The sequence below is a fragment of the Lacerta agilis genome, chromosome Z, assembly GCF_009819535.1.
Source record: "Lacerta agilis isolate rLacAgi1 chromosome Z, rLacAgi1.pri, whole genome shotgun sequence".
NCBI classification, from domain to species: domain Eukaryota; kingdom Metazoa; phylum Chordata; class Lepidosauria; order Squamata; family Lacertidae; genus Lacerta; species Lacerta agilis.
This window is the reverse complement of record NC_046331.1, coordinates 26,622,262-26,639,451: the sequence shown is the minus strand read 5'-3', so window position 1 is coordinate 26,639,451 and position 17,190 is coordinate 26,622,262. Positions and strand designations below refer to the sequence as shown.

Sequence of the window (17,190 nt, the reverse complement as noted above, 5' to 3'; positions counted from 1 at the left end):
CAAACATCTTGTAAACTGCTTTATTACAGTCAAGCAGTATATACGTTTTCTAAATTAAAATAAGGGATTTATCTTAAACTGATCAATGGCAACTTTCTATCTGTTTGGACTTGTGATTCAAAGCAGAACTGAAAACAGCTGTCTAAATTGTGCTTCCAATTTTGGCTTGGATTGAACAGCATACTATGGTTTGCTGCAACCAGAAAATAATTAACTGGAGCATGTGATGGGTTGAAGAGGCAAAGCTGAAAAACGGCACGAGTGGCCAAACTGTGGTTAGGCTGTGACGCATCAGCTGGGACAAGGTGTTCTGAATTGCACTGTGAAGTGTACTGGATAGCTGTTCAGTATTATACTGTTTTAAACCTTTATATCCCACTTATATTCACTAAGTGACTTTTAATTAAAGGAAATTAATGAAAATATTACCTTTAATTAGCCACTATATTAAAATGTCAGATAAGCAACTAGAAGCCAATTCACTTGAGTTTTGTTCCAATGCTTACTAAATGTTTAATATCTGGTTGGTGAGCCTGTGAACTGACCACATGGTATAAAGCATTGCATTTTGAAGAGTTAGGAGAGTTCCAGGGTTGGCTTGTTCAGCCATGAAAGCTGTTTCTAGATGTTGCTGTCATCTAGAACGTGCATGTGAGGCTACCCTAAAACAAAGGCACATGCAAGCCTTGCCCCCTTGTGCTGTATTTTGTGTTAAGTGTGTTTGTGGGTACCAGTGCACAAGATAGTGGCCCTTAAAAAAACACAAAGTGGAAATATTATTATGCAGGAATTCAGGGTACCAGTAGACCAAAATTCTGAATGGGGTAGAGGAAAAGCATGTTGGAGAGCAAAGCAGAGAGGCTTCAGAGCCCTACACATGTAACTGTTTTCCTTTTCCTTTTTACTCGGAAATACAGACTAAGATTTGTCAGTGGAAGCAGAGATGGAACAGCCAGAATCTGGCAATATCAGCAGCAAGAATGGAAGAGTATAGTGTTGGAGATGGCGACTAAGATGACTGGGTAAAAGGCAGAATAATGTTTATTATTTAACCTCAATAGACAAAGGAATTCAAATGTTCAAAACACAGTAGTATTTATTTCTGTGGTTGAAATCCAGAAATGTTCGTTTTCTTCACCTGTTTCAGCATCTCTCCCTTCTAGCCATTTTCCTGTTGTGGCTTTTGTGTAACTGAGGGTTTCTGGGGAAACCAAACCATCTTGTTACCTATGGAAGGTTTTGTCATGGTATTTATAGTAGCATTAAGCTGCACCCTTCTGGTTGCTTCCCATCATCATGTTACGTGTGGCACATGGGGCTTGCTGTTAAAAATTTGTGAAGCTACAGTACATCATATTGGGCATATGCATTTCTCTAGAGGGGAGCACTGGCCTACTTTCTGAACTAACTGTACCTGGTTGAGACACAGTGAGTTGTACTAGAGGGAGCTCTTTTTTGCATTAGAATCTGACAGTGTTTCCACAGAAATGAACTTTGTAGTCTGTATTGAGCATTAAACCAAACAGGATAATTATCAGGAATATAAGAGGCAGATATTTTCAGAGAGCATTTGGTATTTTATAAGCTACTTATGCTACATTTCTTGTTTCCTCTCAAGATTCAGCAAAATTTGAATGTGTAATACTCATAGAACTTGCATTTTCTACATATATTCTCTTGCGGCTGAAAAATGTTAGGCTTATAAATTAATTCCTTTATACTACTGTTTGCATGTACAGTTAATCCTCGGTTATTGAACGTAATCCATTCCGGAAGTCCGTTCGGCTTCCAAAATGTTTGACAACAAAGGCGCAGCTTCAGATTGACTGCAACAGCTTCCTGCACTCAAGCAGAAGCCATGTCAGACCTTCGGCTTCCAAAAAACATTCAAAAACCGAAGCATTTACTTTGGGTTTTCGGCCTTCGGGAGCCAAAATGTTCCAAAACAGATGCGTTTGGGAGCCGAGGTTTGACTGTATAGTTTTGATCTGGCCAGCTTTTTACTGACAATGGTTTAGTGATGATAATCAGTTTCCAATATCTGGAAATTAAGGCCAAGTATGATATATAACAGGGAGAGGTTTTTGTTTGTTTGTTTGTTTGTTTGTTTAAAAAAAGGGGTGGGAAACAAGATCTAGCCTGTGGGCCGAATCTTTAGCTCCTCACCCCCACCTGGCAGGCCACTTTGACAGGTGGGTGGGACTAGTAACCTTTTTGGAACCTGTAGTTTCTTCCTTAGGGCAGCTGCACAAAAGGTGGATGGGGAAGGGTAAATTCCTAGTATCACAGCCCCAATGTATCCCATGGCTGCTTTTAACATCTTTAAAAAACAACAATCCGATCAAAGATTTCCCAGTGTCACAAAGTTTGGCTCTAAGTTGGTACTTAAAAGTTTCATTTGACTAGATTCTTCTTTAACGTCTACATTTTCTCAGAAATAGCCAAGTGTCTGGGGAAGACAAGGTATCCAAGTTGAAGGTGACTATGGTAGCTTGGGATCGTTATGATACTACTGTTATTACAGCAGTCAACAATTTCCTTTTGAAAGTGTGGAACTCTTCTACTGGGCAGCTTCTTCACAACCTAACTGTAAGTTAGACCTTCAGTCAATTAGCTTTTTAAGAGGATCTGAATTTAGTGCTCTCTCTGTTGTGTGCCACTGAACTGGGGTCTGGCACTAAGCTTTGGAATCTTTAAGAATTAAGATTCTGATCATGCTTGTGGAGGAACAGCTGAGAAACTTGCAAACAACATCAGATTAGTCCAGGAGTTGTGCGGACCAAGGACTGGTGATCCTTTATCAGAAACACATCAAAACAAATATACAGAAAACAAAATAATTGATCAAATTAGTAGCTTCATTTTCCCAATGGGAGAAGAAAGCTGTTATCATTTTTCCTGCATTCTAACTGATTGATGGTTGGTTGGTTGGTTAATCAATCAATCAAATAAGATTTTCCTGTTGTTTACTATCCATCTGCCTTCTTACTGATCAATTAACTAATGAAATTATAAATATATTTATATTTTTTTACCAAAACTTCAATGAAGGTACCCTTCTGAGGCACTTCTGAGAAAATGTTAGCGTGTTTACAATTGAATAAATAAAAGATACCACTTATTGTTTTGGGGGGAATTACTTGTGTTTCATAATACAATTATAATTTTCATAATGTAAGTGGGACTAACCCCCCCCCCCCCCAAATATTAAAGTTTCATATATATATTAGAAAATCAGGTCCATCCAAATACCTGTTGTGTCCAAAAAATTTCCCACAGGGTTGGAAAATGCTGTGACAGGCAGGTATATCACTCTGTCTGATACCAGGAAGAGCAGGGATAGGTGAATTCTTGCTTGGCCAACAAAGCAAGCTGCTCTTGTGTTCAAGTATTCTCAGTAAGATTCTTCATTGTTAAGTTGAACAGTAGAGCAGCCTGATTTGTTCCTGTGTGACTATTCCCAATAACAATCGTGACCTGTGGGAGTAGGGTGAACTGGGAGCAATTTATGGGGGGTTCTGGCAAAAGTAAAGGGGATAGGGGATTAGTCGCTCACCAAAAGATCGCTATGAAAACAATTTGCCTCACAGCAAAAACTCCATCTTCTGTTCCAATGAAAATGGAGGGCGGGGAAGGGGGTGGGAGCGGATGCTTTTAGGCAAAAGCAAAGGAAAAGGAGCCCATGATCGGTAGTGATCGACCGGAAGCTCCCGGGGATCGACCAGTCGATCCCGATCAACCTGTTGGACATCCCTGATGTAGAGCTATCACTTGCACTCAGGAGGCTGATGTGTCCTTCAATCCCCAGCAGCAAATATCTGTGGATCTTGTAGGCACTTCATATTGGGACTGCTCCAATTTGAGCAGAGTTGCTTGCATTTCCAACTACCCACTGTTTAAAACAATTGCCTTGTATTTAAACAGGAGGTCAGTGTGGATGTGCCTCCATTCTCTCTCAATTCCAAAATATAAAAAAGTCCCTGAATATGGGCTTCTACCTGACATTGTAGTTTTCTGTTAAAACCCTTCTGACATGCTAGTTTTGTGTCTATTGGGGTATTCATTTTTCCATTTATATACCAGTTTTCATAAAAAATGCAAACTGGTTTACAAAGCACAATATAAAATACACAATTGCAAACAACTAATAAAAGATCAGTACTATTAAAATCCCCCAAACCAGGGATTAGTTCAGCAACAGCATAGTAGTGGACACGTAGGATTCCTTAAACTTCACAAGGATCTGATGGTCTGGGAGACACACCTTTTTGGTATGCAGGAATGTTCTGTCATTGAAGCCTTCAATCTGAGGTGGTAGACCACAGAAACATGCAGACCACATTCATAAGATTGAGGCATTGGTCATCTGTGTGTATGTGATGAGCAGGGGAGGGGGGGAAATGTAACATGAAGCTTATGTTGGACAGTAACTACTTCTTAAAATATTACTTTCTTTGCATTTGTTGCAGGGCCATGATGATGAAGTGTTTGTTTTGGAAGCTCACCCATTTGACCAAAGGATCATGCTTTCTGCAGGCCATGATGGGAATATTTTCATTTGGGACCTTGAGAAAGGAGCAAAAATGCGCAATTACTTCAACATGGTACTGTATAACAGGCAGAATGAGTGGTTAGATCTTAGAATCATAGACTTGTAGAGTTGGAAGGGACCCTAGGGTCTAGCCAACCCCCTGCAGTACAGAAAACCTTTTGCCCAACATGGGGCTTGATCTCATGACCCCATGATTAAGAGTCACAGATCTGAGAATTACTGTGTGTTTATTTATCTGCGGTGGTACTTGATCTTTATAAGGCACCTCATACCAAAGCAGAGAGAACCTGCCCTCAGTGTCCTTGGTGAAAATACTTCTTGCTGAAAGTAAAAGTAATGTCTCTATAAGCTTAATGGTAAAGGTAAAGGACCCCTGACAGTTAAGTCCAGTCGCGAACGACTCTGGGGTTGTGGCGCTCATCTCACTTTACAGGTCAAGGGAGCCACAGACAGTTTTTCCAGGTCATATGGCCAGCATGACTAAGCCGCTTCTTGTGAACCAGAGCAGCGCACGGAAACGCCATTTACCTTCCCACCGGAGTGGTACCTCTTTGTCCACTTGCACTTTGACGTGCTTTCGAACTGCTAGGTTGGCAGGAGCAGGGACTGAGCAACGGGAGCTCACCCTGTCGCAGGGATTCAAACCACCAACCTTCTGATTGGCAAGCCCAAGAGGCTCAGTGGTTTAGACCACAGCACCGCCTGCGACCCTTAAGCTTACAATATAACAAAACCACAAAGGGTGGGAAGAGGGTGGGGGAGAGCTCTGTTGTGATTAACAGGTCTAATTTGTAATAAGTGGGAAATGTTTTGCCAGGTGCTGGCAAAAAACAAGTGCTTCATGGGAGGGATGTTGTTAAGAATTCTGGTGACACACTCAGAGCAAAGGGGTGTTTTGTAACCTATGTTTAGCCCAGTCCCTCCATTTCCCCACCCTTTACTTTCAGATCCTAGTTCTTTTTCTTTCTTGTTGATGTAAATTTGCTCCTGTTTACATTGACTCCTTTGCTTACTCACCTGTTCCTTTTAGTCAGTGGACCCTCCCCTCCCCCTCAGTTCTGGTCTGTTTTTTTAAATTGTCTGTTTGTCTCAAGTGATTTTATTCATCCATTGTCAGTCTTAAATTCTTAGGGTCCTTTTGTGTGTACTTTTGCATGTACTTATTTTGTGTCAAGTGATTCTTATTTCCAGCCACGCCATAGTATGTCTTCAGTTGTTGTCATAGTAATTGCTAGCATCATCTTCATTATTTCTTTTTTACCCTCTCTCAAACTTTGAATGCTATCCTTATAGGAACTGTTGCAGCTTACCTCCTGAGATTTGGCAAGAGGTGCTCTGCTTACAAGTTTCATCAATTTTCTGCCAAAAATTGTGAATGAAATCTGCAGGCAATTTAATTGAATGGAAGATGACAAAGCCTTTTTTTTTTTTTACCCCAAAGTGAGCTTGAACCTGGGCTGAACTGGGCAATCTCTGAAATGCTTTGAGCTGAGAATGGCTGTTTTTTTGAAGTGCTGAATCGGGGTCAGAACCAAATCTTGTTTTCGGTACACACCCCTAAAATAAAGGAAAACTCAGCTTATCAATTTGTCCAGAAAAGTTAAGCAGATCCAAATGGATGTTGTGTGTTTTTTACAGATTGAGGGCCAAGGCCATGGTGCAGTGTTTGACTGTAAATTCTCCCCTGATGGTCAGAACTTTGCCTGTACAGATTCCCATGGACACCTACTATTGTTTGGATTCGGGTGCAATAAGAATTATGAAAAGGTGAGTTGGTAGACTCTTAATGTCCTTCTGTGTTTAGCAGTGTTTTACATCATCCAGCCAGAATGAATCACTTTTAAAGTGCTGTGAATTGCAAGGAAAATGTAAGAATGTGCTTAAATCTCTCTTAAAGTTAATGGGATGTTAAAAGTGCCTAGCTTTGCAGATGGATTGTGTGTACTGTTCTTCTGTGGGAGACATTCAGACTGGAACTAATTACTCTAGAGTAATCCTACCCAGTGGGATTTATTGCATAGCTTCTGGTTTGAGGACTGATTAACTGATAATGTCTGGAGGAACTGAGTCCTTGATTTATAAACTGCTAATAATGGTGTGAAAAGGATACAGGTTTTTTTAAAGGCTAAGAATATGTGAGAAGTGTGGGTGCACATGCTCATGCTTTGTCTTAAACAGCAGCTTCTTTGCACTCACAAGAAAGAATTTCTAGAGTAAATAATAATAATAATAATAATAATAATAATAATAATAATAATAAACAGCTAGTGACTCCTAGTATGTTTACAAGAACAGTTCAGAGTGTTGGTACTGACTTTTGAAGCCCCAAATGGCTTTGGCCCAGTATACCTGAAGGAGCGTCTCCACCCCCATCACACTGAGGTTCCACTGCCAATGGTCTTCTGGTGGTTCCCTCACAGCAAGAAGTGAAGTACCAGGTAGAGGGCCTTCTCAGCAGTGGCACCCACCTTATGGAACACCCTTCCATCATATGTAATGGAGATAAAGGACTACACAATTTTAGAAGACATCTAAAAGCAACCCCTGTATCAGGAAGTTTTTAATGTTTGACATTTTATTCTGTTCTTAAAGTTTGCTGGAAGTCAGCCAGAGTGGCTGAGGAAACCCAGCTAGATGGGTGGGGTTTAAATAATAAGATTATTATTAATAATATTATTTAAAATGATTAAGAAAGCAAGTTTTGGCCAAGGGTTCCTCCTGGGCAGTATATTTCACAGGTTAGGGACACTATATAAAAAAACTGTTCTGCCCACTAGGAAGTTTAATCTACCCAATTATGGTGGAAATTTTGACCAGGACTGCCCTAAAAATATTTAAGGATGTGAAAGTGTGTTAGGGAGATGTGTACTCCATAAAGATTCTCTGAGTCAAAACCAGAACCTTGAGTTGAATTTGGAAGAAAACTGGAAGATAACACTGTAGTGAATTGGTTATAAAAAGAAATTTGTTAAACTCCTTCTCCTAAAGAGTTGACCACTTAGGACCTCATATCTGTGGTTTCTGAAGGCTACCACCCTCATGTTTCATTAAAGCTTTTCTTTGTAGTCCTAAGGGTAAGAACTGTGCTTGCTTTATTTAAAAAAAATGAAAACCACATAGAAAATACACTTAATTCTAAGCTCTTGTGGTGCATAGAAATAGTTCACATGCAGGTTTGCTCCTCTAAAGTAGTCTGAATATTCTGATGGGACCAAGGTGAAAATTACCATTTGACAGATAATCTCTAGCCAGGAAGACAGTTAACAGAGTATGCATTGTATGAGAAGAATTAAGAAATGTTTGTGTATTTGTACTGATTTCTACGTTTGTGTCCGATGTAGATCCCAGACCAGATGTTCTTCCACACAGATTTCCGCCCTCTGATCCGAGATGCGAATAACTATGTCCTAGATGAACAAACTCAACAGGCCCCACATCTCATGCCTCCCCCATTCTTGGTTGATGTGGATGGAAATCCTCACCCCACAAAATACCAGCGACTGGTGCCAGGGCGGGAAAATTGTAACGATGAGCAACTCATTCCTCAGCTGGGATATGTGGCAAACGGTACATGATTTTTATATAACAGAGTCTGAAAGAGGTGTTTCTTGCAATGTAGTATGCCTATTATGAAGTTTCTATGTTTGGGTATGGCAGTCTTCATCATCCTGCTGGCCTTCAGGTGGTTTGGATTATCAAAATATGCTGGCTGGAGCAGATGGGAATTGCAATCCAAAACATCTTGATGGCACCAGGTTGGGTTAAGGCTGGGATATGGGTTATCTAAAGAAACTAGGGCGCCTCTCTGTCTTGCGTGGGGGAAAATCATACATTAAAAATAATCTGTTAAAATCTTAGTAATAACATAGGTCACCTGATGAGGCAGACCAGTCCTTCCTTTGAATTTAATATTTTCAAAGTTTTTTTTTTTTTTACTCAGAAGTAAAGCTGCAGTCTTAAACCCACTTACCTACAAGCCAGCCCCTTTAAATTCAGTAAGATTTACTTCTGTGTAGACATGGTTAGGCTTGCCACTGTAAATCTTTCTGAATGCAATTTTGGGCTTACTTTAAGTGAAGACTTTTTGGGGAGTAACACCTTATTTCATCAGACATTATTTAAATAAGGTTTTTTTCTGATTTTATGGTTTACTTTACCAGATTTTGTCTCTAATGCATTCTTTTTGTGACCTTATTGTTCACCATTTAGAAACTATGTTAAGCAACATAAAAATTGTCAAAATAAAGTTGTAGCTGTAGTTAGCCTTTATTTTTTGGAACCTTCCAGATAATACAGATGAGGGGAATGCATTTAGACAAGCTAGCATAAAGCTCAGTGATGCGATGGAGTTTCTAATTTAGAAAAGTAATTAAGTATTACTCCATGGTGGGGCTGCAATTCTAAGTAAGCAGGTGAACATACAAAAGGCTGGGAGGGGTAGAGTTTTTGGATTTCATGATCTAGCAGCCTCTGCTTGATAAGAGAGAAGATTTGTGAGTCATCCATTAGAAGAAGGGAATCTATTGCAATCCCCGTTTGCCTGAGTTTGAGGGTAATATCAGAAAACTATGTAGAATTATGTGTTTCTGTCAATAAAGAAGTTAGTAAACATTCCGGGTCTGTATTGAAATGAATTTTTAGCCAGTATTTGAAAGTCATAATCCAGCCCCTATATTCTAGGAGATGCTGGCCTAACTCTGCGCATGTAGCCAGGTAGGAGACACATTTTGGAGCCCCTAGAATTTGTTGGAAGAAGAATGACTTTACACCCTCAACTTGTTGTTAAAGTCAATTATCCATAGGGGAATCCCATAAAGGAGTTGCAAATCAGTTTTTGCTCTATATGCCTAACCATTGCAGGCACATTCTGTTTACCGTCAAGACAATAGAATTGTTTAATTTGTGCTGCAGAGCACAAATGGTCACCCATTTTAGATTGTAAAAGGTGATCCCTAAGTATTTAAAGCTTTTAACTTGTTCGATTTCTTGATCAGCAATACACAATTCATGGATGCCAACTCTTTGAAAATAATTAATAGGTGATTTCCTTGACAGTAATGAAAGAATGCCTTTAGATACCTTTGGAGCCCAGCTCTGGTGCAGGAGAGGTAAAAGAGTGTGTGTGTGTGTGTGTGTGTGTGTGTGAAGGACCCCTGGACGGTTAAGTCCAGTCAAAGGCGTTTGTGGGGTGCGGCGCTCATCTTTCTTCAGGCCGAGGGAGCTGGTGTTTGTTCACAGACAGCTTTCCAGGTAATATGGCCAGCATGACTAAACTGCATCTGGCGCAACAGAACACCGTGATGGAAACCAGAGCACACGGAAATGCCGTTTACCTTCCTGCCGCAGCGGTACAGATTTATCTACTCACACTGGCATGCTTTCAAACTGCTAGATTGGCAGGAGCTGGGACAGAGCAACAGGAGCTCACCCCGTCATGAGGATTTGAACCGCTGACCTTCTGATCGGCAAGCCCAAGAGGCTCAGTGGTTTAGACCATAGCATCACCTGCAGGAGAGGAGGACAGTGTCATTGCATATAAATGTACAGTGGTAGCTTGGGTTACGAACTTAATTCATTCCAGAAGTCCGTTCTTAACCTGAGGCGCACATTCCCTACATAGGCCTCCTGTGGCCCCGGAAGCAGATTGCGTTCGTATCCCGGGGTAAAGTTCGCAACCCGGGACACCTACTTCTGGGTTTGTGGAATTTGTAACCCAAAGCGTTCGTAAGCAGGGCTGTTCATAACCCGAGGTACCACCGTATAGGAACTGCCCTAGATCCTAACCTAGGAGGGTTGCCATTCACAACGAGTAGATGTTGTTTCATATCATTCAAAAATAGATTAATTAAATGTGGGGCAAGAATACATATAATTTTCGCCTTTCGGATTTCATATACTTATCCGCTAGAAAGGCAAGTGTGAGACAGTGATCAGTAGTTGATTTCTATTTTGTAAATCTGATTTACAAATGTTAAGGACCAAGAATTCTATTCCTTTTAATCCAATCCAATAGATAGCACTCTAAATGTTTAGAGTAGAGTTTACTTACAGAGGGCAGGAGACCAATAGGGTGATAATTACATGGCTGCTCAGGATCGCCTTTTTATAAATTGGGATAATTACAGAAGTTAACCATGATTTTGGTATAATTCCATATTCATCTGTAATAGTTAAAAGGTTAGCAAGTGGTGATGCCCACCAATCTGCATATTTTTTTCAGATTCTCAGGTGCCTTACCAGGTTTTAGTTCTGCAATAATTTTGTCTGAGCTTACTGGGGGCAAGTTTGGTATAGTAGAGAGGACAGGCACATCAGCGTTTGGAAGAAAGCAGGGTGAGATTTTGAGTATTGTAAAACAGTATTCCACCCAGGTTTGGGAGGGAACGATAGGTACAATTAAAAGATAGTATTCTGGTAGCCAGAGGTTATTCGCCAGAAGGTTTTATGATCATTCACTTTTACTACATTTATTGTGTCCATTTATTCTGATGGTATATTTTCTTTTTCTTAGCAATAAGTTCATTATATAGCATCCTACGTGTAAAATAGGTTTTTTTTGGTTTTACCATCACCATTTTTGCAAAGGTCTCTGAATGATATTCTGAGCAATCTTTTCTCTGTATAGCATTCCTGGTCAAACCAAGGGGAGGGATTAGAGAGGGAAACAGATGCAGGCTTAGCTATTGTACCACAGTTGTCTATTACTCGGGAGTAAGCTCTTATTACTACCTTAATAGAATGTGAGTTAGTAAGGGTTGTTCTCAAGTGTAACATTTTTTCTTGAACCCAGGAATTTGGTGATCAACACTTTGAATTGTGGGGACTATTTAATCCTTTTCAAAATACTATCAGAGGCCTAATCTGAGTTACCAGGCTTCAAGATTTTATTTGATGGGTTGCATGTAGTCAGAAGTAAGGGTGTGTGGTCATTTTCCGTATGGACTCCAATAGAAAGGAAGTTAACACCATAGTGTAGATTTAGAGAATAGATGGAATACAGATACAATTAGAATTATTTGTGATAAATCAGTATTGCATTATCCCATCCATGGTGGCCCACAACATCTAGCTACCAGCTATTGAAAAGGAATAAAAATTAAATAAATCAGGGAAAGTGTTTGTAGATGTGTGTTTTAAAAAAGTAATTTTGAAAAATATTCTAGTCTTGTTTATCCGATATGCTTGCAAAGATTAGCAGTGGGGAAGAAAGGTCTCATGCACACTCCTTGTATTTGGGAGTAAGCCAATGCAGTGGAGCTTCTGTGAATGAATGTGCAGAGATGTTCAGGATTCAGCTGAGTGTTTCCCAAAGAAAAGGCTTACATGAGGCAGGATCCTAATCCGTTTAGATGCATCTACACTCAGGGGCATCCGCTACTATGAAACTAATGAAGCTTAAACTTCAGGGCCCCTAATCCTGAAGGGGCCCTAGTACTGACTTTAGCCTATATTGCTTAAAATAGACCCAATTTGAGTCACACAACTCAAATTGATTAATTTTTTTGTTATGTATATTTCAGCAATCCTGAAGTTTGAGAGTCAGTAGCTAAGATTTTATAAAGGTGCAGTGTTACAGTAGCTTGGAAACTAAAAGGCAAAGGAAATTTTTATTCACACCAGTGACTTGTACATGTGGGATAATTCAGTACAGTAATTTAAATCAAAATCTGAGATGTAGTAGTTAAATTTTTTTTAATTGATCAGTTGTGGAAAAACCGTACTGAGGAAGTGGCTTGTTGCTGGTTGTGAAGGGCCCCCACAACATTTCAAACTTCAAGGCCCCCAAAATGTAGGTCCACCACTGGCTACACTCCTGTTCCTGTGATTCAGATTAGAACAGCTTGTAGGAGCTTCGTTATACAGGGCTCAAGTAACTCACATGGGACTGCAGTCCAACCCCTGCCCCCCAAGAAGTCAAAATAATATTTTTCTTCCTCTCCCCACAACTCTTATAGGGTGATCTGATGATCTCTTAGAAGGTGATCTTATAGGGTGATCTCTTCTCCACTTTCTCGTTCACCCCTCTCTTGACTGGTCAGAATAGCTGTCACTGTCATCGTACCTGCCCAGTCAGGCCTGGAAGACTGCAAGGCCTAGTGCTCCATGAAAGACTCACCTCTGCTCAAGCTGGTGGGAAGCAGTGAAAAGGAGAAAGAGAGGTGGCAGTGGCAGCAGGATCTGCTGCTTGGTGCAGGAGACCCACACATTCAGTAAGGAGGGCAGGAAACTCATCATGGACTAGCAGTTGATGGCCCATGGACTGGCAGTAGTCCACGGACTACCACTTTGAGTAGCACTGTCCTAGGACAAGTGTGACAATAATACCTTTAGGAACAAATTCCAGAGTGGGAGCTGTGTTAGTCTGTTTCAGAATAAAATAAAGAAAAATGAAAAACAGTGTCTAGTGGCACCTTAAAGACCTAAAGACTTACTGTAGCATATTTGCGGGCCAGATACCATTTCATCAGGTGTGTTACGTTTTAACCTTTATAGATAGGTTTAAGCACCTGCAAAAACGTTTTAGAAGAGTGAGGCCAGAAAATTACACAATACAAGAGAGACTTGGGAAAAATCAACAAATACACAACACAAATGAGATCTGGTCAAAGGTGTAAAAGATTGAATCCGTAGGTGTGATCTGCTTCCAGTTGGTGCTGATCCAGGCTGGAGCTGGAGTCATGGTTTCTAAGTATGGAATGGAATGGCGGCATACAAATAAGATGATGACGATGATATGTTAACCCAGTACAGGTTCAGAGAAAACTTATAATCACTGTCAATTCTGCTAGGTCATTGTTTGCAGCAGGGTTGCCTTCCTCCCCCCAAGTAGACCCTTCCATGTAGACTTGCAGCAATAGAACTGTCTGTGAACCAAGTAGGTGCTCCTCTGGCCCCTTGGACTTCCTGTCACGTCTGTTGCTGCATTTGCTCTTGAGACCTGGGGGTGGGTGGGAATCAGGTTTGATGGATTGTGGGAGGACAGGTGAGTTGTCCCTGAGATGGGGTTCTTCAGGTTGTTTTCAGACTACTGTGAGATTCTTCTAGTCCAGATGGAGTAAGGTTTATCTGCAGGACCACAAGCCTTGACCTCCAAAGAGATCTCCCCAGGCTCTGCGTTGGATAGGATCCTAAACCTGCAGGCAAGATGAATATTGTGCATACATAAACACCTAGCCAGGCAGTCCTACATTTAATTCTTACTTAAAATGGAGAATGCAGTATTCTGAGTTGCACGGGGCTCTTCTTTCACCTGCATGTCAAGGAAAAATAGTTCATTTCACTACTTACATGAGGGCTCACTGCTTAGCACAAGGTTCTTGATGGGCACGTGGTAACCTCCTGCTTTGGGGTCTCCCATGGCACACCTTTTGGCATTCACTCTAATAAAGTATTGTACATCTTGGAATGCTCACTTGATGCTATTTTTCTTGCAAAGGTGATGGTGAAGTTGTGGAGCAGGTGATTGGGCAGCAAACTAATGACCAAGAAGAGAGCATCCTTGATGGAATCATCAGGGAGCTACAACGAGAGCAAGATCAGAGAAGACTTAATGGAAGTGAAGCTACTCCAAATCTTTTGCAGAACAGATTACAGCCTGCTAATAGTAAGAGCAATCTGTTATTCTTCTAGACAAGTGTAGAAGGATTCAGTGTTCATTGGTCTTCTTTTGATACAACAAACACACTGGGGGAAGTTAATTATTCTTGTGGTTTGTTTTGGTAGCTTTGAGAAGTCCAAGTTTGGATATAGCTTCCCCCCCAAATGTTGGGCTCAGACGGAGTGGTCAGATTGAAGGTGTTCGGCAGATGCACCACAACGCTCCTAGAAGCCAGATGGCCACGGAGAGGGATCTCATGGCATGGAGTAGGAGAGTGGTGGTGAATGAGCTGCATCCTGGGGTTAGCAGGTAAAACTATGTTTAAAATTAGTTCATTTTTTTGTCTTTATGCATGTGTGTGCTGTGATCATCCTGGAATTGTTTTAAGGGACTCACCCATGTTACAGATCAGCAGAGTTTGTATATTTGTTTGTTTGTTTGTTTGCTGTCACAACCAACTCCTTTCTTTAGCTTTTCTAAACCCAAGCAAAAGTAGGAGGTTCAGTTATAACTATGACGGACATACCAGTGGGTCATCATCTTGGAAACCCTTAGCCAATCATGGCAGGGAAGAGAAACAGCCAATCAGGAGTGTGTGGAGCTGGTAAAGAAATAATTTGAATGGCAGATAGCGCCTGGCTACAAAAGTAGCTAGGTGTGCTTAGGGGTCTGTCTTGCAGGATAAGCCTGTTTAATTTCCTCAGGTGGAGGAAATAGACTGAGAAAGAGTATAGGGATACTTTAGGAAGAGGAAAAGCAAATAGTAATTGTATGAGGAGATAATTTTAATAGAAACAGTTATGTTGTAGAGAATTATAAGTGAAGTTTAAACCTAAAACGGCTTTTCAGAGAGAAAATAAGTACTGTTCCTTTAATAGTGAAACCTTCAAGCTTTATCCTTTTTGAATGTATGTTAATAGAAACACAGTTTTCATCTCCATTGTGCCTCAGCTTTGATTTCTGCCAAGCTTGGGGAATAGGTTTTCACTGTCCCAGGGGTGTGGCAAGCCTCTGCGCTGCTGGGGGCGGCGGCGGCGCAGAGGCACCCCCCTGGGGGAGGGGCACGACGCATGCGTAGTGTTGTCGTGGTGACGTCACGACGCACGTGGATGCCGCTGAAAGCGTGCCACCCCCTCCTTGCTGGCCCACCCCCCACCGAAAAATAGCTGCTGGAAGGGGGGAAAGGCGACAAGCCCCTATTCGGGGCCCGCCCGGCAGGGCGGGGGGGGGTTACTGGCCAAAGTGTTAACCCCCCTCCCCTGGAACTCGGGCCGGCCCCCCCCCTTGTTATGCCCCTGCTCTGTCCTCCCCAGTAACAAGAGGCCTTGCTGCAGGTTTATATTATACATGTCAGGGGGCTGCCCTCACCTCGAGGCAAGGAGTTGCCAGGGCTTTATCAGTATCGCGAGCCCCCGCCCCAACTGCTTAGCAATTCATCTTCCTCCAGTCAGGAGGACAGTGATCCCTCTAGTGGGGAGGGAGAGATGGGACCGGGAAGTAGAAGTCAGGGCTGCCCTCACCTCGAGGCAAGGAGTTGCCAGGGCTTTATCAGTATCGCGAGCCCCCGCCCCAACTGCTTAGCAATTCATCTTCCTCCAGTCAGGAGGACAGTGATCCCTCTAGTGGGGAGGAAGAGATGGGACCGGGAAGTAGAAGTCAGGGCTCTGACATGGAAGGAGAGCCCACGCACCAAGCAGAGGCTGGAGGGGAGGCACCTCTTCCGTGTCCCCACTTGCGCAGGGGGGAAAGACACAGAGGGGGGAGGCGGGGGTTCTGCATCCCGCGGCTTTTATGCTGGGCAAAGAACCGGAAGGGGTCATTCCCGGACTCTGGCAAAGTATGAGCTAGACGTACTTTTTGTTGCTGCACTGTATATATCTGCACAATAAAGAAACTTAGTTTAGGAACCTCGGAGTCTGGCTGGTTACTCATGAGCAATCACTGACAACCTTACAATACACTACCACATACAGAGAATATCTGAATTCTTGGTTATTTTAGAAAGGGAGTGACCAAACTTTAATTACTCCATCTTCACTGAGGGAGTATGTCACAACAGCCCAGGTAACAAATGCATAGATCAAGGCTGGTTCTTCACCAGTTCATACTTGAAATTGACAGAGGTAGGCAGCAGAGAGATGTGGTTTAGTGGGTTAAGCAACATGGCCCCTAGTATAGTGTTTACATAGCTGTGTTGCTTTTCTCTAGTGTTCCCTTGCTTTTGCTGGACTTGGAACATGAATACACCAGTTGCGGCACCACAGAAACACAGCACTATATACACTTTTGTTCCAGTGTCTTGTAGAATTGCAAGGGGCATTGTTTGATAAATTACTCCTTCCCAGAGACGCTGCTGTAAGGATTCCTCTAATCTGGAGATGAAGAACCTCTAGCCCACAGTCCTGATTAGACTTAGTACAAGTCCCAATTTGGCCCACAAAGCCATTTTCCAAGACCACACCCACTTGCCCCACACCTGACGTCATTTGTGAACAATTTGGAGCCTTAAAGTGCACTCCTTTTTATTCTTTCGCAAGGGAGACTTGCTGTCTCTGCAGATCAGCTGTTTGGCAGTAACAGCAAGCAGGTTGGAATCAGCCAAAAGCCAGGCTTGAACAGTGCCTTATCAGCTGATCAGTGGTGACTTTGGATTGGGGTTTTCCTTGTAGCACAGCTTGAGCTCAGTTTGTGCTACAAAGGAAAAAATTGGACTGCTTGGTGTCATGCTGATGGCAGGTGATTGATAGGTGGGCAGTCCTCCTCACCTGTCAAAGTGGCCTTCCAGGGGTGGGGGAGCTCAGGATCCAGCTCACCAGTTGGGAAAGGTTTCCCACCACTTCTCTATTCAAAGACCATTTGATTTGCTCAAAAAGTCCCTAAAAGCATATTTTTCTCTTATCCCATTATATTTGCAGTTTTGAGAAATGGTAGCTTTGTGCATGTAATCTTATACATGTGTACTCAGGAATAAATTCTCTGCTGTGTTCAGTGTGGCCTGCCACAGGAAATTGCACAGGATTACGTTTTTAGCCACCCTGCA

At 42.0% G+C, this 17,190-nt stretch overlaps 1 protein-coding gene across 1 annotated transcript in view; it reads left to right on the top strand.

Annotated features, from left to right (window-relative positions):
* Positions 1–17,190, top strand: part of BRWD3 (bromodomain and WD repeat domain containing 3) — a 71,860-nt gene that overhangs the window by 23,708 nt on the left and 30,962 nt on the right. The window contains exons 13-19 of the mRNA XM_033138164.1: positions 918–1,022; positions 2,436–2,589; positions 4,470–4,604; positions 6,191–6,319; positions 7,894–8,119; positions 13,989–14,156; positions 14,276–14,459. Of these exons, the coding sequence (XP_032994055.1) occupies positions 918–1,022; positions 2,436–2,589; positions 4,470–4,604; positions 6,191–6,319; positions 7,894–8,119; positions 13,989–14,156; positions 14,276–14,459 (1,101 nt within the window). The remainder of the gene's footprint in view (positions 1–917; positions 1,023–2,435; positions 2,590–4,469; positions 4,605–6,190; positions 6,320–7,893; positions 8,120–13,988; positions 14,157–14,275; positions 14,460–17,190) is intronic.